Below are 22,060 nucleotides of genomic sequence, written 5' to 3'. Positions count from 1 at the left end.
TGATTTATAATCAGGGCGCCATTATCTGATGATAAAAGCCATCACCAGAGGAATGTCACCCATAAACCGTGCCAATTTACATCCTCCATATGTCCAATTCAGTGCTTCACGAGCCATGACCTGAGAACATTGGGTATTTTGAGTAGAATAAGAAAGCACATGGCTTCTTTTCTCAATCATTTATGAGACGCTTTGTGAGAAATGATTTGAGGGCTTAAAATGATCGCAGCTCTCCAAACACGAGAAACAACGACGTGAAAAGGTGACAAGCAGATAGACATGATCATATTGCACAACAAAACAGTCCATATCAATGTTTGTGTCTTGATATTCTCAGTAATGGAAATCAGTACTTGTACTGGCTTAAATAAAACCAGCTAAACAAGCTTTTTACTCCAGGAAAGAGGTAAATTATAACCCAGCTCAGTCTAACAAGAAGACTATTCACCATTATAAGGTGGCTCGGCAGCAAAAAAGGCATGGGAATGCACAACCACATAATGAAACTAAACAAATGCTGCCTGTGCCAACAATGTATAATTGAGTGTTGCAGCAAAATGGATGCATTTGGAGAAGATGCGATATATTCAGTAATTAATTGGGCTCAGGACGTTTATTTTGACGTTGAGTGGATGTCTACGTCAAGCAGCAGTTTGAAGCTGAGCCGCGGGAAACAAAAGGTTGTGGCCTCATGAGGTCTTCCAAAAGGATACAAGGCTTCTTTGTCAAGAAGCTCAATGTCCTCCAGAGCTCTGCTAGAACTACGGGGTTCATGAGAGTGCGGCAAACCACCCCTATCACACCTCCAGCGCTCCCACCAGATCGCGTCCCCCCCCCCCCCCCCTTACTATACGTCTGCACAATGTGTTCTGACACATTTGTCTCTATATTACACTTGGCTGTACTACAGGGTATTTCCTGCACAGTGCCATTGTGCTTGTTGGCGCACTCATTACTGGAGCGGAACCATCATTCATGGTATATCCTGTGGTAAGGCCTGTTTGCACAACAATTTAACTGTATTAGAACTGAAACGAGTAGTCCGTCAATAGATTAGTCCATCAAAATGAAATGGTACTTTCAGTTCTTCTTCAGTCTTCTTTGAGAGACAACCAAATCGTTTTAAGATAAAAACAAGTCCTTTGAAGATGTCACAGTGGACATTTGTCCTCTTTTTTTTCCCAGATTTATCGAGAAAATATACAACAGATTCAACAATGACAAACTGTTAGTTGAAGCCCTAAACTGTAAGGATTTACTGTGAACAAAGGCTGGTCAGAGCAGTCCATATATACGTAGATCTGGCTTAACAGCATGCTTGTTACGATTTTATCAGCTTGAACATTTATCCAAGCCCAAAGAGGGATTAGCCTCCGTCTTTAAGGGACTGTTTGTTTAATTTGTAGATTAGTCCATACTCAACTTTCGATTTTAGAATTATTGACACTTTTCTTAGCTCGCGTCACAACTCCAACAAAGTGCGCCGTGTACATTTTCTGTGCACTTTGAACGGCTTCGCCTCTCGAGTCAGACGTTACCGTACAGGAACCAGTACAGACGAGACGGTTCAACCCAGAAAAAACATAAATATCGCCTTCGTGAGAGAATTTGTGCAACGCATTACAACCATTTGACGGGTTATTCTTTGCCACAAAGATATTACATTGTAACATTCCAGTGTTTTGCTATGATGAGACAAACAAATCACAAAAATACCAAGTGGACAGCAATGAGATTTGATTTAAATATGAAATACTCACATAGTTTAGTCAAATGTTGCTAATTTATAACGGAATCAGTGGGAACAGAAGGATCTCACAATACGCAAAGACATTTAAAAATCTGTTCTGCAAATGTTTTCATGGTGCACGCACTAGGGTTTCCATTCCTCTTATATCAGGACTACATGTTTTAACAGCTCACTGAGAACTAAGACAAAAGTACAAAGACATCTTTCAGCAACCCAGTCTATGGTAGATGTCACATTACAAACAACATGACTAGCGATAAGTCCTGATTTGCTCATATGTTCATTTTCCTTTTAATGATCTTGCAGGTGCACGTATGCGTGAGGTCACATAATCACTGGAGGTCAGAATCATTTTGTATACCAATATATGAAGCAAATGTGACAGCCTTTTTCCAGCTGAGGATCGCAATGGATATGCGTTTCAGTGCTATATGTAATACTCCAACAAGATTGCAACATGAATAATACATTTGTTGCGGAGGATAGAGGCTGAAGAGACCGTGAAGTTCTGCGATTTTCTGATCTGATGGCCAATTAGAAAGAACATTCGTCAGCGCCTTTACAAAACATCTTACAAACGCTCATTTTAATGATTCACATGACTGTTTTCTGATCTGCCGCAAATAACTTTGAAGTGGGTTTGGACACGAGCCCATTGTCCTGCTGAGCTCTGCTGGAACCATCCACCCTTTCCCCACACAAATCTTTTTTCACTGTGAGTTTAACATTGTGCAATGTGTACTTATGTTTTTTAGGAATCTGTAAACAAACAGCTCTCTCTCGTGTCCAGGACACACCCGGTCTCACACCCAACCTGTCAAATAACGACGGTTGGTCAGTGCCCCTAACTAACTCCGATATAAACCCATCCGCGTGAATATTAGACACTCAGAGCATCTGACGTAGTATAAAGTGGAGGGGGGTCAAACAAACACAGGAATTTCGTGCCCTGTCTGAAACTAAAAGTAAACATTGACATCAATCGTCAGCCACGTGAGTCGTTAGTCTCGTAAGTCATGTCAACATGGGCAAAACTGTGATTTCATGGTCCTGGGTTCCCCGGGTCAGAACTATTTGACTTGTTTTTTTGACCGGGTTATTTGGGGTATTTCACCAGTTACGTGACTCGCTTGTCACTCGCTAGTCCCGTGGGTTTGAAGCTTAGGCCCACTGAATAAGCATTGGTTTGATGAGTTGGGAGTGAGAAAGTACACTCATTTGGTGTCTTATTCCAACACTTTTAACTCTGACTGAGTTGCCTCTGATTTTGTAGTTCCCCTGTCATACCCATATCCCAGTTGTTTCCTCTCTGAGCTGCACACTCGCGGTAAAATCCAATGAAGTTTCTAACACAAATCATTTTTGTGTTCTATTAATTAGCTAGAAATGGGGAAAAAAATCTATGTTGTAAATGATGCATAACGTTTTTGTTATTCTGCTACTTTAATCAAGGTCGGTTTACAAATCTACAGGCTGAGTTTTCACTACGGAGAAGATGTAATAATTTCATCACCTTATAAAGTCTGAGCACATTTACAACATTACATTGCAAAGACTGTCCTAACTAACGAGGGACATGTGGAATTTATCGACAGCTTATCTGGCTCAACACATGTTTTTAATATTTTGGGTTTGTTTTTCTTGCTCTCCTCTGGCAACGTGTCATCAGAGTCAAGAATCTCCTGCCTGTTTTGTGTGCGCCCTCCACCATTGCACCAGGCTGTCAGAGTGAGTTGGCGATGAGAGATGCCCTCATCAAGACTCAGCTCCCAGCGCTGCGTGACGGCTCCCTCCATTCACCTCTCTCTTATTCTGATATCTCCTCTTTCTGTTTTTGCTTCTGCTTCTTCTCCTCTTTGCTTCCCCTCTCTCGTTGTCCTTCGCTTGCTGCTGTGTTTCTTCTGTTCGTGCCGCCTCTGTTTTTTCCGTGCATGCTCATTATATTGTCTCGCAACAACGGCCTTCCTTCTCACTCATTTTCTCCCTGTTTCTTCGTGCACTCTGCAGACCCTTGCACGGTTCAATTCAGTTCACTTTCTCAAGCACTTCCCTTGGCCTGTTATTGCTCCTTTAAACAAAGACGGGTTGCTGTGGCAATCAGTATTACTGATCAGTGTTTGAGGTCAGGTGTAGTGTGGATTCCCTCGCTCTGTGCATGCGGTTATGGGTGGCGTGGCTTCCTGGTTCACAAGCTAGTGCAACATGTGGAGTTGTGGAAGGTGATTTGTTCTCCATCCGGGTAGTGATGATCTTTCTTCGCTTCCTTCCAGGCACTCACTGACCCGATTCAGCACATGGGAGAAGTTAGTCTTCAGAAATCTCCTTAGGTTTAGGCAACAAAACTACTAGGTCATGGTTTGGGTTTAAACAGACAGGCAGAAAGCTCTTTGATCATTGAACCACATCTTTTTTTTTTGTTCCAGTTTCTAACATGTCCCTCGGCTCCTAATACAGATTCTATTTTGCACATTTATGCGTGCAATCCTTATCAATCAACAAATTCCATTTCTCTCCGTTAACTAAAGCCTGATCATTCTGGGCTCCGTTTGGAAGAATTCCTATTCTGAAGAGCCAATGGCCCGCTTCCCTGCCTGCCTCCAGCCTGTGTGCCATCTGTTATCTTGTATACCAGATCAAATGACATTCGGCTGAAACAGTCAACAAAAACTAAAAGCGGACTACATGTCACCACCGTCTTGCATGATTGCTGGACCCTCACCTGCTCCTTGTTACAGAGACATAAGTCAATATCGAACTAACAGATCTTGGTTGTGCCTTTTCTGGACAACTGTATGGCAGGGATTGACTTGACCCTTACAGAGCTGGAGCCAAATGAACATGCAACATTAAGGCTGCTCCCAAGTGACAGTTGGGGTGCATTAGTTCCAATCACATTGGCATTCCTACAGTTTTCTGCATTGTGCAGCTGTCCTATTGTTTGGGTCATTTATACAACTAATTTGATTTGCCACAAACCAATTTTTCTTTTTCTCCAGAAAATCTATTAATATGTTGCAGGCAATCTGTTGATGTGGTCGGAGTATGCTTTGAACAAACCGTTTGAACAAACATCTTGTCTGACCACATCTGAAACCAAAACTGTTTAAAGCTGTTTCTGATGACCACAATCCAAGATGGGGCTAAATAAAATCATGCGTAGCGATACATAATAAATCTATTGGGGACATACTTGCGGTCAGTCTTTTCTAGAAAGCATTCATGGCGTTGCACTTGTTTATACGTTTTGAGATGGTGACAAAAGGAATTGTATGAAGAATTTCAAAAGGAGCTTGTGAGAGAAGTGATCCAGGCGCTTAGTTTGGATACTGCGTACAGGTTAGGGGGAGATTGTTGTTTCAGGTAAGCATGTCCTGTCTTGTGCTTTATTAAGTCATTGTTGACTTTTTCACTGTTCTCAACGTTCTCTCTGTACTCAGAGTGCCTAAACATAAAACAAGTTGTGTCAAGCTTGAATTGCTATGTTGCTATTCTATGAATGCAGATACATTCGGTATGACCATTTTCTGAATTTGCAGAAATGTTCATGAACATCACCATTATGTTGCTGAAAACACAAATCAGATAGCACTATATTTCTCTCCAAATGAGACAGGGTTGGGCTCTCATACTTAAAACTCTTCTAAAATGTCTAATGTAAATAATAACTTCTCACTCGAGTGATAATGAGCTTTAGCTTCTATCCAAGTTGAGATCAGTCAGTTTTCCCATACAAGGGATTTGCTCTAGTGTTTAACAGTAATCATAGTAAGACAACAAGAAAAGCTGCAACAGTCAAGAAACATAAATAAAGTTGACAAGAAATGTATAAAGAAATGTTAAGTAAAATATATCTGTTTTTGAAATGAGGAGCTGTAAGGCTTTGTGCAGCGGTGTGCAAAATATTGTCCTCGGAATGTCAAGTTCACAGTTCAAAGGATAAACACAAGAAACCAAATCCCATATTTGAATACTTACACATGTTATGAAGTGTGACTGCACAGGACGTCTCCGCAGAAACCTGACTCAGGGCCAGTTTCTCAAATAAAGACATAACTAGAGTGGTGATTAGATGTTACAGGAAAGAGAAAGTAGGTGTTGTACTGATTTATGCAAACCTTTTTCCGGTGCTGAGACATTTGAGTGGGGGTGATTGGGATATTTGTGCTGGAGGGAATACGCAAATCCCTATTATGGGTGTTTACTGCCCCACCTCTGTAATTAGTGGAGGTCTCAGGAATTTATGGTGAACTTATGGATCCTCTGAGTTGCTTATTATGGTTTTCCAGCACCTCAGACAACCTGAAAGAACCGGTTTGAATTAAATCGTTCTCAGCTAATGTCCAAACCATGCAGACCAATGAGTTGAAGGATTTACACATTTTTTATTCAACTTTCTATCTGGCAGAATTCTCTCCATATGCAAATTGCCTCAGGTGGTTTCATTGCGTGAAGGTGAGATCTGTATGCAACTGGATACTTCAATGAGTTGCTATGGATGTTAATTGTTAATATTTAATAAGCAATCTAGGATTGTATTAGTTAGTATGTCTCTGCCCAAATAAATACATTTCAAGCTGTGATTTGTTCTTCTTAAAGAGGAATTACTTTGAAGAACTAGTGATTTTCCATTTAAAATCTATTTTGCTTGTCATTAAGCAGGCCTTCATGGTAGGAACAAAACAAATGTATTACCAAGCGCAGCATGTCAGGCAGATTTGCACTGAGCATCAATAAGATTTATTCACTATGTCCTTACCTCTTTCCATTTGCCACAGTTAGTTAGTAAGAAGTACAACAGTGCCCCCACTCATCCACCTCTGTCATCACCTCACACTTCCCTACACTTGTTAGTCATCAGTAAGATTAACAGTTAATTTTCCCTCATTTATGCTGCCTTCATCACTCTCATCTGATGCAAACTGATTCTCCTATTTAGATTCATATAAAAATACATATTTCTATTGAATTAGTTGGTTGTTTTGGTTAGTGTCTATTTTCTTTATCTTTTGAACATTGTGTACTTTCATTCAAACCCCACTCATATCCTTGTGTCATCTTGCAATAATGTAGTCCTTTTAATGTTTTCTGTTAAGTTCCTTCATTTCTGTTCCTCTCCTTCTAGCATCCTTGCTGTTACCCTTCCATCTCATCCCTCCCACCCCGCCATGTTCTGCCAATTGATGCCATCTGAGGTTGCAGGCCCAGGCCCCCGGAGCTGCAAATTTACCCAGCAGCACACGTCACTAACAGGGGAGCGCAGAGCTCCCGAAATAGCCCAAAACAGCAATTGGTGAATGGGGGCCCAAGTGGTAGTTGCCGAGGACCGATTCTGACAACAAAATGAAGCTTTCCAACATTATGTGAACATCGTTTAATGAGTCGCCCTCCATGTTGATTTATCATGTGTTTGTGCACTTCTTTGGAAAGACAGTTGGAATTCGCAAGATTTGGAATGAATAGGATTGATGAGGGCTTCTATGTGATGCCAGAATATACAACATAGGCCATTGAAACGTATACTGTGATACAGTTCAAAGACATGAAAGTCATCACTGACAAATATTACAGACAGGACACGTCTCTTGTGTAGGTTTTACTTCATCCCTTGGAGCATGTTTTGTGAGCAAATACAGTAACATCGCAGCATGGCAAAAATCTGTGAAAAGGTGTCACTTAATCCCAGTCATTACTCGACCAACCGGCCTGTAAATGTATTCAATGAGATCTTTAGATGCTTGCATAATTGCAGGCTGGTGTTGCATAAGGGGGGAGAGACATGCAGTGTTTAATTAAAAGCAGCTTACAAAGGCAACATTCAGGGGTTTTCTTGTTACACAGCGCAGTCCGCAATTCGTAGAATCTCAGCAAGTATCCAATCGTGAAAACGCCTGGTTCCTGAAGCCTGGCGAACTGTAATAAAAACAGTTCAGATTCAGCACTGTATTATGTACGGCCAAACCGTTTACCCTTGCAGATCAAAGGCTGTGAACTACACAGAAAGTCTCGCAAGTGTGTCTGTTAGGTCACTACTTATTAAGACCGACTGATCGTTACAAGCTATAAAACACGTTCAAGACTGATTATGCAGCCAGTCGAACAACATTTGCTAAAAAAACACTCCTTTTATGTTTAGTTTGTTCTTGTTTACAGTGTGATCCAAAGGCCTGACACAGAATGACTGAAAACAGATCTCCTCTCACCCAATATGACCCCCATTCATCCATAGAGTAAATCTGTTACTCGTGAAGCAATTAAATCATTACAGTTGAGTTCGGGACTTCATTGCACTCATGGCGAGATAAACATGAGCTAATTACACATGTATAACAGATGAAAACATAATTTAACCCATATCTCATGTGGAGTTCATAACTGTGAGTTCACACAACAAGTTCCCCAAATACCGAGAATTGGAGTTATTGGAGTTATATTGTCTGCGGGCCGGTCGGAGCGTTGGCGCTTCACTCTCTCAATCAACTCTTAAAATGTTTCCTGGATTCCATTTGATATTGCTTGTGGGATAACTGGATTCAATTAATTATGTAATAAACAATACATAGGCTTGTTTTCCCCTCTTGCTAAGTGTTTTATGGGGAATGTAAGAGGTGGCTGCTGTATTCGAGAAGCTTTTACGAGGGATGTCACTCCAGGGACATTTCTGGCAAAAGTTGACCTCCAACTAAATCTATACACATTTACTACATCTAGTAGTGAATACAAAGTAGTTGAAACATGTAAATGAAACAGATGTTGCACAGTCCTCGAGTCAGATAAAACAGTCGCGATGTTTCCGAGTTTAATTTGTAGTAGAATAAATGATATTTATTTATTGGAGTCTATTGGAGATTATACTGTAAAACTTGTTCTCATCTTTAACATAATGGCTTGTATAAGATGTACATTTTCACACTGCTCACAAAATCGATTTTTGCTTCCTCGAAACAAATGCAATCCCATTACATACACACACCATTGCATACTTTCCATTAGGTTTGGATAGATCAAGAGCATTTTAAATGATGGATGCATACATGAACGTGGTCTTGGTTGGAGCAAAAGCAATTTGGTTACGTGTGTTTGCAGACACTGATGTGGATGACATTACATTAAGGTGGTGTCCAACTCGTACAGTAGATGGTGGTAGAACCCCACAGAACAGATTAGCACAGTGCACATAGAAATATGATCCGGTGCAACCACACAGGACACATCTCAGCAGCGCCTGGAAACAGGGTGCTAGGGGGCCTTGTTGTGAAGAAGTGAATTGTTTTGTGTGTATTTGTATGTGTCTATTTCTGTCTAGTCACCTGAATACTTTATGATTACGTGTGTATATCTGTGTCCAATGTACACTCAACTGGCACTTTACCATTATGATCGACATTGTGTTACATATACAGTACAACACATTTTATATTACATAAAAAAACATTAATTTGGTTTTGTTTTGAGGTGAGGGCGCTGTGCGCAGAACACTGCTTACTTCCTGACTGCTGCATTAATTTCCATTTACAGGTGTATTTATAATATAATCATGCAAAGTTCCTTGAATCTAATATTTATCAAGGCTAAGGTCATAAAGAGAATGCTCTTGGTGCAATAATGACTTTCCCATTGTTTGCTTGTTCATACATAATTCATATTTCCTATAGCTTTCTTTTTTTAGCTTTGAGTCTACAGGGAATATGTTGGGTTAGTGCCGTCATAAAACAGAGATGAATACAGTATTTCATTATTTTAGGTTAAATTCCTTTATTAAGGCACAATATGCATTTTCATGACAATCATACAAATAAATAAGTGCCTTTAGTTAATAACAGCCATTTCTACATGTCATTGCAGGGTGAACACGGGTGTAATTATTGGCAATAATTACAGCCCATTTATGTGGGCCAGGGCCCCCGTCGTGCATGTTGGCTCATTGAAATGGCTGTGACACACGGACTAAAATGGGACCATAATTCATTTCACAACTGTGTCCACCCTGCTGTGACATGTAAAGATTGGGCCTATAACACAGAATATCATTTGCATTTTTCCCCTGGTAGAGGAACCCTGATTTCACTGTCCCCCACTCTGAGACCAAACCTTTATCCTTAAAATGTCTGCACGCCACTCAGTAGCAGTATCTTCAAACTTCTATAGATGTTTGAGAGGAAGATGGAATGAAACAAATACATATACAGATGTGCGCCGTCTTCTGGTTATAGACAATGTGCTTTGAGGATTTCAAAGTTGGTTGTAATGTGTAACAGAGATAAACTACTTCACTGATCATCCTGAGTCCACTGTTTCTTCTTATAATTCTATTAATAGAATAATAATTTTATAAATTCAATTCATCAATACTCAAAATAAAACATCAAGATATGTTTTATTTCGATTGTTCAGCTCTTCCATTTTGCTACTGAGCTGGAAATGAGTCATGGATGATATAATATGCATACATGCAGCGAGGGACTGGACGGGTATCGCAAAGTAAAGTGTGCGTGCTGCAGCTCATTCATAAACGCTAAACTCAAAGCCTCAAATGGCTCTTGAATACAGTCGAATACAGATGTGTTTTGGGAGTCTAACAACTCTTGAGGTTTCTGGGTGCGCTGCTCTTCTGGTGAAAAGCCACACCAGTCATGCAGAACGTTCTCTTCTCATAAGCATACAGCAAAAGGAGACAAAATCTGTAACAAGCAGGCCAGGGAGGCCATCTAGTGGTGAAAGGTTTGCTGGTCCAACATGACTTATTACTGACAAATAACCCCCTGAGCATTTTAGAATACATTACTCAACCTAACTAAATATTAAACATGGCTTTAAACACAATCATTCCATGGAAATATTACATTGCACCAGACATTCCCTTGTACTTATGTACAAACTTACATCCCCATTACAAACAGAATATTGGCTTTGAGAATGGGGTCAGTGAGTGATATCTCGGAGAAACTTGGTGAGACCCTCGTATGTAACAAACACCACCATGTTGACGGGGAATGCGCGCAGCCAGTTGATGCCTAAGCTCTTGAAGAACACCCCTGCTCCCTCCGTCCTCACTGTCTCAGTGATGCAATGAAAGAAACCCTTGTATCGCCTCTTCTCCAGCGCTCCGTCCATCTGCAGGCGCGCTTTGATCACGTCCATGGGGGTTGCTAAGGTCCAGCCTACTACTCCTGATACTCCACCGGCCAGCATCACTCCACTCCAACCTGGAGGAGATTAAAAGAAAGACGCTGAAGTTAAAAGGGTTACACTGACATTTCAAATTCAAACTAATCCTGAAGGACATTGTAACATAAAGAGGAAAGAGTTTTGTTATCTGCCTTTAAGCTGCCCCCATGAAGTGCTTATTGACCTCGATAGTGCTCCTCTTCAAGGATATGAGCTACATTACAGCTTATGCAACATTTTTAATTTAGATCAGATATTTTAAGAAAATGCGGCGTCGACTTCGCTCACTTGGTTTTTCCTTGCCGCTTTCTGTCAGACATTCACAGAGCGTTGCGTAAGTCAGAAAGTACGTGCCGAACGACGCCGTGTCTCTCAGCATAAGTGGAAGCGCTCCTCTGTAAAGGCCCCTGAGACCCTCCTCTTTGACAATGCTCAGCAGACAGTGAACTGGACCTCGGTACTTGGGTTTGGCCGCGCTGGCTCCTCCTCGCTTTGACGCCGTCTGACACTGCAGACGCACTTTCACTATGTCACCTGGAGACATCACTGATGTCTGTTGGAGGCAGATCAGGAGAGATGCAAAGGCAGAAATCTCAGAAGCAGATACCTCAAAACATTGTAACTCATTGTGTCAAACACGCCTGCTTGTGTTCCTATCCTGGCTTACAGCTGGGACTCATTCCTGATTGGCTCTTTTTTTACAAATGGGGCAGGTGACAAAACAGCTTCTTATGACAGATAAGCTGGCCGTGGTTTGTTTACTGTGGGTGACACAGGCGGGCCAGTGATTAAACTCTTTGTTTACCAAAACCGCAGAGCTATAAACATCTGGGGATACGATGGAAAATGTATTTTATTTGTGTTTTTGGATGTAAACTATGCATTGCATTACCTTTCACAGCCGCAATTGCAGGTGGAATGAAACACATTATTGATGCAAATAATGCAGCACTTTTTGTAAAAATATCTGTTACCTGAGCAACCCCCGCCGCCATACCAGAGAGGAGGATATCTAGTTTGGCGTTTGGACCATAACCAGCTCCGCGCGCCTGACTCAGACATTGCAGGCAGTTCCTGTATGTGCCGAACACCACCGAAGAAGTCATAGAGATCGTGACGAGGGGCAAGGTCATGCCTTTGAAGAAGCCATGCACCTGATGACACAAATGAGAGAAACCAAATGATGAACCACAGAGACGTAGCAGACACAGCACTCTACTCCCCATCTGTCACTTGACTTTGTTGTCAGCAATTAAATTGTCTTTACATTCTGATGAGAGCTAATTGGCATCCAAGTCCATATCTAATCTGATAATGATAATAATAATTATTATTTTTATTGCACTTTTCAAGCTGGGAGCACAAAGTGCTTTCCATAGACAGCAGATCAATACCAATACAAAATATTAAAAAAGACTGTATAAAATAAGTTTACAATTGAATCATTCCGAAGCATATAAGGTAGGACAGGTGAAACTATTAAAATAAACTTAAAGTCAAGTGGTTGCACAACAGAGCTATTTTTTTTAAATAAATCGATCACCCTTAGACCTTAACCTGGACTCTGGAACAGCTAGCAGGCCTAACACAACGGATCTGAGAGTCCCTTTTAAAACAATAGGGAGTTAAAAGTTCACTGATGTATTCTGGCGCCTGGCCATGCAAAGCATTGTAAGTAATGATTACAATCATGAAATGGATTCTAAAAGGAAATTGGTAAGCAGTGCAGGGAGGCTAAAACTGATGTGATGTGAGAAGAGCGTTTGGTCTTTGTCAGCAGCCTGGCTGCAGAGGTTTTACACAGTCTGACGTTTGGCCCGACATCTCGGGCACTGAGGCAGGTAAACAAGGCATTGCAATAGTCCAGTCATGAGGAAATAAAAGCTTGAGTAATCTTCCCTATATTGCTAAAAGATAAAATGTCTCTGACTTTAAAGAGGGTGTCTGATGATGTGCAGACACCCTGAATAATGTTCATATACCTCAGCAGGATGCTCTTGACACCCTGGACCATGTGTTACTGCGAGGATTTTTCACTTGATGTGTTGATTCAAGCTGTCACTGTGGAGGAAAGTGTTAGTGTTTCCGAGCACCAGAGTCCCTTTAGAAAACCTCTAATTTGACTGCAGCAAGGGTCTTACAGACTGCTCCATTCAGTCCTGGTTCTGGTTCTCCCTTACCAGCAATACAGTCATGGGCCTCCTGCAGCGTGGTGTCTTACACAATGCTTTACACACACCCAACATTGTTCTTGCCTCTAAACAACTTGTCAGAGTCAATTTGACAACATTTAGTAGCAGGCACACTTGATATGTAGTCGAAACCTGTTCCACTTACCCCTTCTTTTGAAAATGTCGCCGCTACACACTGCCATAGCCCGGTGAACTGTCTCTGGGTTTGGATCCGGACCTAAAATAAAAACGAAGAATATGAGGTAAAAACGACATCAATGTATTATATTATAATGATTTATTATATATACAAATAGTGTACCTTCACAGTGTCCAGAGGGTAGCCCACTGCAACTCCACATGCTCCTGTGTGTCCAGAGGAAAGGGAGCATCAAGGACACAGCAGAAACACAGTGACGCACAAGGTTATGGGCTTTAACTAAAAACCTGTTAATAATGTGCAGCTGTCAGGAAGGCCATCTTTATCTCAAACATATAGCCTTGAAAAGACAGAATAAGCACATCTAAGAAATGATTTTGAGCTGAGTAACGTGAGACTTAACGGTGTTACCGCATGCATGTGAGATACTTGTCAAGTGTGCACATGACAGGTTTGTCCAATACTACTTCCAGTACTCCTTAAGTTCTTCGAGCTACATTGACAGGGTAAAGTACAGATACCATGTCTAAGAGGACATACAGAACCCGTTTTACAAGACACATAACGTCACAAGTTAACGTCACGGTTAATATAATCTTCCCATAAACCTGTTTATCGGTCCATGCTAATACCGTAGCTAGCCATTTAGCAAACACATGCCTCCGCATGCTAACTGACAGCAACTACAAACTAGCGTCAGCTGTTACCTGCAAATGATCCAGACACAAAATCAACGATATGCATCCTCTCAGATGGTGACTGACCAACAGATATTGTTCAGATGTGAGCCCATGCTGCTGCTAGTGTGGATCAGTAACCTTGAATGTGTTACTGTTACATGATGCGGCGTAGCAGGGGAATTATTACTGGATGAACAGGGTCGTCACATAATCGTTGGTCCCGCCTTCAACCGAAGGCAGCCGAAATACATCATGGTCATGTGTAGGCAAGTTGTGGATATGGTGTACAACAAAGATTAAAGTTGAACAAAATACACCATTTTACCACTGTAATTATTTTATAATAAACCACGAAAAAACGCCACTTTTCAAATCTTTTTCAGCGAAACTTTTAGAGCGTATTGCCGGATATCATATTATACAATTTCGTTATGATCAGTACATAAACGTATCGAACACATTTGTGAATGACGAGCCGTTTAATGATTCAATAAACACGGATATGGGACAGTCAATTCAAAAGCAACACATCACGAGCGCTATGACGCATTTCAACACTGGGAGCCCTCTGGTCGTTAAACAGCCAATGAATGACGAGCATTACGTCCGAAGTGGGGCGTCGGCGTCATTGCTTCACTCTGATTGGATAAAGAGGCCGGTAATTCCCGCCCGTCCGTTAATAACTTCCTGTGACGCTAGCTTCCGTGCTATAGAGAAGAAAAAACCGTTGCTAAAGACAAGTGGAGAGGGTGTCCGCTTTGTGAGGTCGTTAAGGTGAACAGGAGAGGATTGAGAACAAGCTAAACAATACATTGAAAAACAAAATATAACTGTTAGCATTTGTGGACTGTCAGGGCATAAGAACGGGACTCGGAGCTAGCTAGCCAGCGCTAGCTAAATAGAAACTAACGGGAAGTGTCAGTTAGTCTATTAGCGAGATTAAACCGCTAGGGACGGTGACTGTCAGCTGGACAACAAAGGAAACGGGTTTGAAAAACAAAGTTTCACAGAATTGTTAAAGGACCTCTTCAGTCAACGTTAGATAACGTGATATTTAGTCCTCCAGCTCGGTGACGTTGAAGAGCGGTGATGGACTTCGTTGCGGGATGCATCGGAGGTACGTTAATTAAGTCTGTGTCAGCTGCACTTTGTCTGCCCCTTATCTTGTATTTTGTTTGCTGTTTAACGTTCAAGTTGACATATAGCCAAAGTTGATTTGGGACGCTGTAGCGTGCCCTGTCTGTGGTGAAACGCCCCCCTCTCTCTTTATCTTTATAACGGTAGCAAAACACAAACCTCCCTTAACTAATGTGATGCGACTCCTTCAATAGATTGCATTTTCCAAATTCCACCGCAGGTCGGCATATCAAAGCAAATGCTGTAAATACCACTGATTGCACCTGACATGGGGGCAGACTTTTGACTTTGAGGGAGTGTAAAGATATACATAATCCAGAAGGTTAGGTTGTCATATACATCATTTGTAATGATTTGAATCTAGCATGTCTCTGGTATGTCCAGTTTACAGCATATTACATTGTCTTCTAGGGAAAGACATATTTACGTCCTTGCTAACCAAGGGTGCTCCAACCTTCTGCATTACTGGTGTCACCCTGTTGAGAATCGAAAGCATGCAAACATTACGCAAGTGCAACCTGAACATTCAAGCTATCGCTTTCTTTTCTTAACAGAGACCTGGCTTGGCAGACAAATGGGAAGCTGGTTGTTGCAGTTTAGGACGGCCTAGTCTGTGCTTAGTTCAAAACTAAGTTTAGCTTAGTGGCGTCACGCTTGCGTTCATGTTCAGGCATTAAAATATGGGTGGTGACACATTGGACATGGTGATGCAACACCCTCATCTTGTTTTCCTGTACGTCCCAGTGCATCAAGGTCGATGACCTGTACTCATTGTGTCCAACACGCCTGCTTGTGTTCCTTTCCCGGCTTACAGCTGGGACTCATTCCTGATTGGCTCTTTTTTTACAAATGGGGCAGGTGACAAAGCAGCTTCTTATGACGGATAAGCTGGCTGTGGTTTGTTTACTGTGGGTGACACAGGCGGGCCAGTGATTTAAACTCTTTGTTTACCAACTTGTGATGGACATATGCCACTGTTTTTATTATTTAATTTAATCGTTACATCTGGCAGGAATGAAAATACTTGCTAGTTGCAGCATTAGATGTTATTAACCTCCTTGGAGTGGAAGATGTAGATACAATCCTCTATGTAATTAATGTCGCTATTGATAAAGTAAATCATGATATAGGACAAAATCCATTGAAAACCGTTATCTGATATCATATACAACGAAAATCTGTCATAAAGCCGTCTAACTCATTGATTGGCATCATTGCCGGCGATGATTAAACGCATCCATAAATAGCTATCACACTATTAATAAACGGTATTGCGAAATGTCCAATTTTTACGTGACTTTGCCTGTAAAAACCTAATGCTGTCATTCCGTTGTTTGTTTATGGGCTCTTAGTGTTGTTCGTGGTCTGTCCAGGAACTGTTGTCAGGTTTGAACATAGACTGAAATAAGACTTCAGAACGTTGGCATGCGCCGCAAGATTCCCAGGTTATGTAACGTTCAAAGGCGCCCTGACGAAGGTTTTAGAGGGTGATGAGGCCCAGCAAGCTGGCTCAGGCTTGATAAGGCAGTGTTGCCCTGGAGGAGATGGCAGCACACTCTAAGATTACACAACAGTGCCAGTAGCAAGAGTTTTAGTGGCCTTTTAAAAAGGCCCCATGTGGTCCAGATCTCTGAAAACAATCCGATAAACTGTCAGGGTAATGAAGACTAAGTAGAATATGTTCACAGTTGTTTCCTTTGTCTCCAGGTGCTGCTGGAGTGTTGGTTGGACATCCATTTGACACAGTCAAGGTGGGGAAAAGTTTTCTTCTAAGGCTGTACAGAATTTTAATAACAACTTTATAGACCTTTTTTAGGTAATTCTCTATTTAAAAAAACCTAAAAGCTGAAACTTTCCATTAACTCTGTTTTCAACATTGAATGCCTCGTGCCAAATGTTTTACATCACGTTGCCATGTCGTCACTGTACATTGTAGACAGCCAATCGAAGTCTTACTCCCTGTCCTCTGTTATGGACTGTTTGTCTTTCTATGGTTTAAACGATCACTGAAGAATGTCTTCTCTTCCAGGTGAGGCTGCAGGTCCAGTGTGCTAATAAGCCGCTGTATCGTGGGACCTTTCATTGTTTCCAGTCCATCATACGGCAGGAGTCGGTACGTGGATTTATTGCTCATATATGCACGCAGTAATATTACTAAGTGATTATGTTATGTACAGTATGTCCGCTTGTAAAGCATGTGAAGGTTTTCCTGTCTTTCAAATGTATTTAAATGAGTGTTCTTTCTTCAGGTGACTTATTATGTGGCATATTTTTTTCTGGGCCTGTTGCTCTCGATGACACTTATGCAATCGCTTTGTTTGATAGAAGCTAACTTTAGCCAGGTCCAGACACCATGGCTGTTATGGTCTCCAGTTAGACGTCTGTGAGGTCAGAGTTATGTCCTATCTTGTCTAATGTGACGTCTCTGATCTTCTCCGCAGGCATTTGGTTTGTACAAAGGCATTGGATCCCCCATGATGGGCCTTACGTTCATCAACGCCATAGTGTTTGGTGTTCAGGGAAACACCATGCGGCTGCTGGGACATGACACCCCCATGAACCATTTTCTCGCTGGTGCAGCAGCAGGTGCTATCCAGTCTGTCATCTGCTGCCCCATGGAGTTGGCCAAAACCCGCATGCAATTGCAGGGCACCGGAGAGAAGAAGTCCTCCAGGAAGTTGTACAAGAATTCCCTGGACTGCTTGGTACGCATCTACAATCGGGAGGGTCTGCGGGGTGTAAACCGAGGCATGGTCACCACGTTCATCCGCGAGACACCTGGCTTCGGAGTGTATTTCCTGGCCTACGACGTGCTGACGCGCAGCCTTGGCTGTGAGCCGCACGACCGCTACATGATCCCCAAGCTGCTGTTCGCCGGGGGCATGGCCGGCATCGCCTCCTGGCTTTCCACCTACCCTGTGGACGTGATCAAATCGCGGCTGCAGGCGGACGGGGTGGGTGGAGTCAACCAGTACAGCGGCATCGCCGACTGCGTGCGGCAGAGCGTCAGGAGAGAGGGCTACATGGTGTTCACACGAGGCCTCACCTCCACGCTGCTACGAGCCTTCCCTGTGAACGCAGCTACCTTTGCCACCGTCACCCTCATCCTCATATACTCTCGGGGGGTGGAGGAGGCACCTAAAGACTGTGAGGCGGTTGAGCCAAGCCACCACGCACAGATGCAGCAGCAGCCCCAACCCTCCAGCCTGTGACCGCACAGAGGCCTCACCCTCAGCCCGGGCACTTTACAAGCATGGAGAGACAAAATACACACACAAGCCCTTTAATACTGTCGGACTCTCTCGCATCAGATCAGTCATTCCCTATTTTGATACAAAAAACACACCCGGTTTATACTATTTTTACCTTCGTGTCAAAAAGGAAAATGTATTTTTGGCAATTATTTAAGTTTCAGGTTTGCCTCTGAAAATGCAGACTTGTTAAGGGGATGGTGGGGACGGGTTTTAACAGCAGCTTTTATCTTTAAGAGATTTCTGACATGCCACTGATCTAAACCTATGATCCACTAAACTAAAGGTGTCGCTTGGTAGTGTGCACAGTCTAGAGACAAAGGTTGATGTCTCTACTATACATCTGTTGAAATGTGCAGTGTGTAACTCTCCTTGTGTATATATATCATTGATTTAGATTATTTTCTTTTTAATGTCGACTGGATTCATCCTGCCTTAAATGAATAATATAGTATGAATACTTTTATTTTGGGAAAGAAAGCTGAAGCACCTGTACTGTATCTTCTGAGGAGCCAAACAAAAGAGAGAGGGATGGAATGTAGCATTTAATATGTGCACGCAAACCTATTATTAACGTGCGTCTGCTTTCAAACCAAAACGTGTTGCAGCTGAAATCTACTCACTTACAGCACATGACCGTAACCAGAAACCCACTGGTCTGGTCTGGTGGGGGCGAATGTAAAGTGTGTCTGCATGTGAAACGGGACTGATGGCGTTGTGTTAAGTTGTCCGTTTGGCATGTTGTGTTTGACCAAACTGACGTTTTATCATTGTAACGTCACTGCTGTATCAAAGGCCTGATCCAGAAGTGGAACATGGTGCTACGTGTGCCACTGCACTTTTTATTTTTTTTATATATAAATATTATATCCCTTTAAGATGGCCCTAACTGACTTGCCTCTGTTCATATTCAACTTGCATATTAATGTGTGAAGAAAAATTCCCTCTGAATAAAGATCATTTATAACTTTAGTTACTTATTGAGCAGAAAGACATTTAATGCTCCTGTGGAAGTTTTTGACGGGATTGCTTCCTGAAACTTGGGCTTTAATACAACTTCTCTATTTCCTGATTAACTATCTGTTTAATAATGTACCGGTATTGTTAATGAGTGGGGATTGTCTGCATGTGTGTGGTCAGTATCAGAGGTTTCTTTTTCTGTATGTTTATGCCTGAATGTTGAATCTCTCGCTGTGAAACAATCAAATCTCGTGTCGGTGCCCATCGCTGCAGTAAATCATCAGCAGGTTACTGCCGGATGATTCATCGAAGCTGCGTCTGAAGTTGTAAACCGAGCAACAAATCGGACTGCTGTCTATAAAGAATCTGTTGACGGGCTGTCTGAGAGCAAGGAGTCACAGATGCACTAAACCTTCAGTATGTTGATTGTAACACTGTAATCACTCACAGGTGTTTTGAATGAGAAACGTCTATTGTTTAAATGTAAATGTCACCGACTTTATTTGTTCAATGCTGCTGAGAATGTTGGAACTCTCCAAGGCTGTTTTCTGGTTTGAGAAGTGAAAGTGGAGCTCTTTGGTACGTCTGTAGAAGTCGCTTGAGTTTAATCAATACTTCCACCTCGACAGTGACTGTTATCTCTGACTTTACGGTAGATTTCCACTTGAAACTTTTGCCATTTGCCAGCTAACACGTAGTCCAGCTGATGTGAACGATGCAATATGTACAGGATTTAACTATTAACGTGAGATTGTGTTGAAGTGCTGTAAATATATATATATATATATATATATATATATATATATATATATATATATATATATATATAGCATATCTATATAGCATATCTTTTTCAGTCTAATGTAGTTGTTTGGTTCCCTAAATGTCTGAGTTTAAGCAGTTTTTAAAGTCTATTTGACCAGTTTGATTTAGCTGTTGCACTCTAAAGAGTGTAACGGAAAAACTGAGGCGTGATATTTTTGTAACAGAGTCATACATTACCTATTTGTCACTGGAGGATCTGTACAAATGGCTAAATAAAAAAGATTCAGCAGCTGGTTGTTTGTGTACCCTCGCTACACGTTTACTGATAAATACAGTATTCCACATTCACAGAAGCTAGTGTTCTTATGGGTTATGAAAGTAGACCCTATAATCATCAAATGATAACCAAGGGCCCCTCCTGTGAAAAGGATTGCTCTAATCTCTTCTATGTTGAGTAGCATCAACTGATGTGACCTCAATTTATTGTTTACTGCTACACATTGGACCGGTGCAACAATTAGTGGAGACATTTTTTATTGTTTTATTTGTAAATGACATATACAACACCATTATGACCTTGGTCTATATGTAGATATACAATGCCAGATATGAAGTTGGTATCACAAAAACACAAGTTCCTGTGTTTGCTATTGTCAGTCAGAGATGACGCAGCATCTTGTTAGTGTAATCTGGGTGTGTGAGGCTTTACTCATAATGAAAAGTCATGAGCTCATATGTTTTTTTCTTCCGACACAGATTTATTAATAACCGCATTATTTGCGCATTCAGCACAAGCATGTGTAATGCTTCCTGCCGTCTGTCAAAAGAATGATGCAATCAGGGGGCTCTGTTGGTACAAGTGGGAAATAATATTATTAAATATACCCGGGCGAAGTTTCAGTTGACCACCAGATACCTTAGCTTGCACGGCAGCTGTACTCAGGATCACATATCGGACGATATGAAGTGAAAACAGAGAACGACAGACGTACGAATATTGTTGATAAGACGAGATGTTTTCGCTCTTCTCCTGACTCCTGAGTTTGACTGACAGCTGGTTCATCCAATAGCCTGACAAGTATTTTTAGAAAGTACCAGCTCCTTTCCAAACAGTTTCCAATGATGGCCTCTCTGATGGTTCTGTGTTACAAACCATCTGACGGGTCAGGTTACTAGATGCCGCCAAAATCCGACACACTGCACCATTAACATCCAGCAGAGGAAACCTGCCATCACTGCTCTCACTGTTCTGGGTTAAGCCGACATCTGTTGAATCGTATAGTATCTTAAACTGGAAATGTATGTGACTAAATTGTTGATCATTGCAGCTGAATTGTCCAATCAGCTGGAGTCACTATAGATATGTGTCTCCAGCTGATTACAGAGGGAGGGAACTTCGGGCCAGTCTTTATCTCTTGTTAGCACTAAAACAAAATGTCACATTGAATCATTTACGGTTTGTGGGAAGCATTGGGGAGAAAACAGTCTGTGTACAGAGCACTTGGGATTTATTTACGAGTCCAACAGTATGAGTAATTTGGGATCACACACTGTGAGGGGAAGCTGGTTGCCGTTTAGTTTGTCAACACAAAACAAAACTCAACACCAACACTGAGGGGCCACTGGTTTCTAGGAAATGAACAGGTTGGAAGCAACCTCCAGTGTAGCTTCTATTTAAAGAGAGAGAGAGAGAGAGAGAGAGAGAGAGAGAGAGAGAGAGAGAGAGAGAATCACAGAGAGCAAGAGGATCACTTGTTCAGAGAAAAGTGCTGGAAAATATTATCCCTTAAGGAGCAATTACTGTAGATTCAGCCCGAGGGCCATCTGCTGATGGACAGCGGTAACTGCAACTACAGCTTGTTGGTTAAAAGAAGAAGAAGGAGAATCTGTTGTCGAGTTTTTCAATGTTTTAATGGTGCAACCACCACAAACACGAGTCAATTCAGCTCTCTTGTAATAAAATACATTTTATTTTGTTTATTATTTATTCATTTGTTTAGTTAGTTAGACATAATCTAATA

General features: G+C 41.7%; 2 protein-coding genes across 2 annotated transcripts; one reads left to right on the top strand and one right to left on the bottom strand.

Moving 5' to 3' along the window:
- Positions 1-9,614: 9,614 nt before the first annotated feature.
- Positions 9,615-14,081, bottom strand: slc25a47a (solute carrier family 25 member 47a). Its single transcript, XM_079180477.1, has 6 exons — positions 13,954-14,081; positions 13,409-13,452; positions 13,253-13,324; positions 11,890-12,069; positions 11,204-11,468; positions 9,615-10,953 (listed from the first exon to the last, which is right to left on the bottom strand). The coding sequence occupies exons 1-6, from the start codon at positions 13,988-13,990 to the stop codon at positions 10,670-10,672; spliced, it is 882 nt and encodes a 293-aa protein (XP_079036603.1). The 5' UTR covers positions 13,991-14,081; the 3' UTR covers positions 9,615-10,669.
- Positions 14,082-14,676: 595 nt separating this feature from the next.
- LOC306711401 (mitochondrial basic amino acids transporter-like) lies at positions 14,677-20,286 on the top strand. The gene is made up of 4 exons (XM_079180341.1): positions 14,677-15,043; positions 16,771-16,814; positions 17,093-17,176; positions 17,505-20,286. Exons 1-4 carry the CDS (start codon positions 15,016-15,018, stop codon positions 18,273-18,275), a joined length of 927 nt encoding a protein of 308 aa, XP_079036467.1. The 5' UTR covers positions 14,677-15,015; the 3' UTR covers positions 18,276-20,286.
- Positions 20,287-22,060: the final 1,774 nt, after the last annotated feature.

Source organism: Pholis gunnellus (assembly GCF_910591455.1).
Source record: "Pholis gunnellus genome assembly, chromosome: 19".
Lineage (NCBI taxonomy): Eukaryota > Metazoa > Chordata > Actinopteri > Perciformes > Pholidae > Pholis > Pholis gunnellus.
This window is presented reverse-complemented; position numbering and strand designations above follow the sequence as displayed.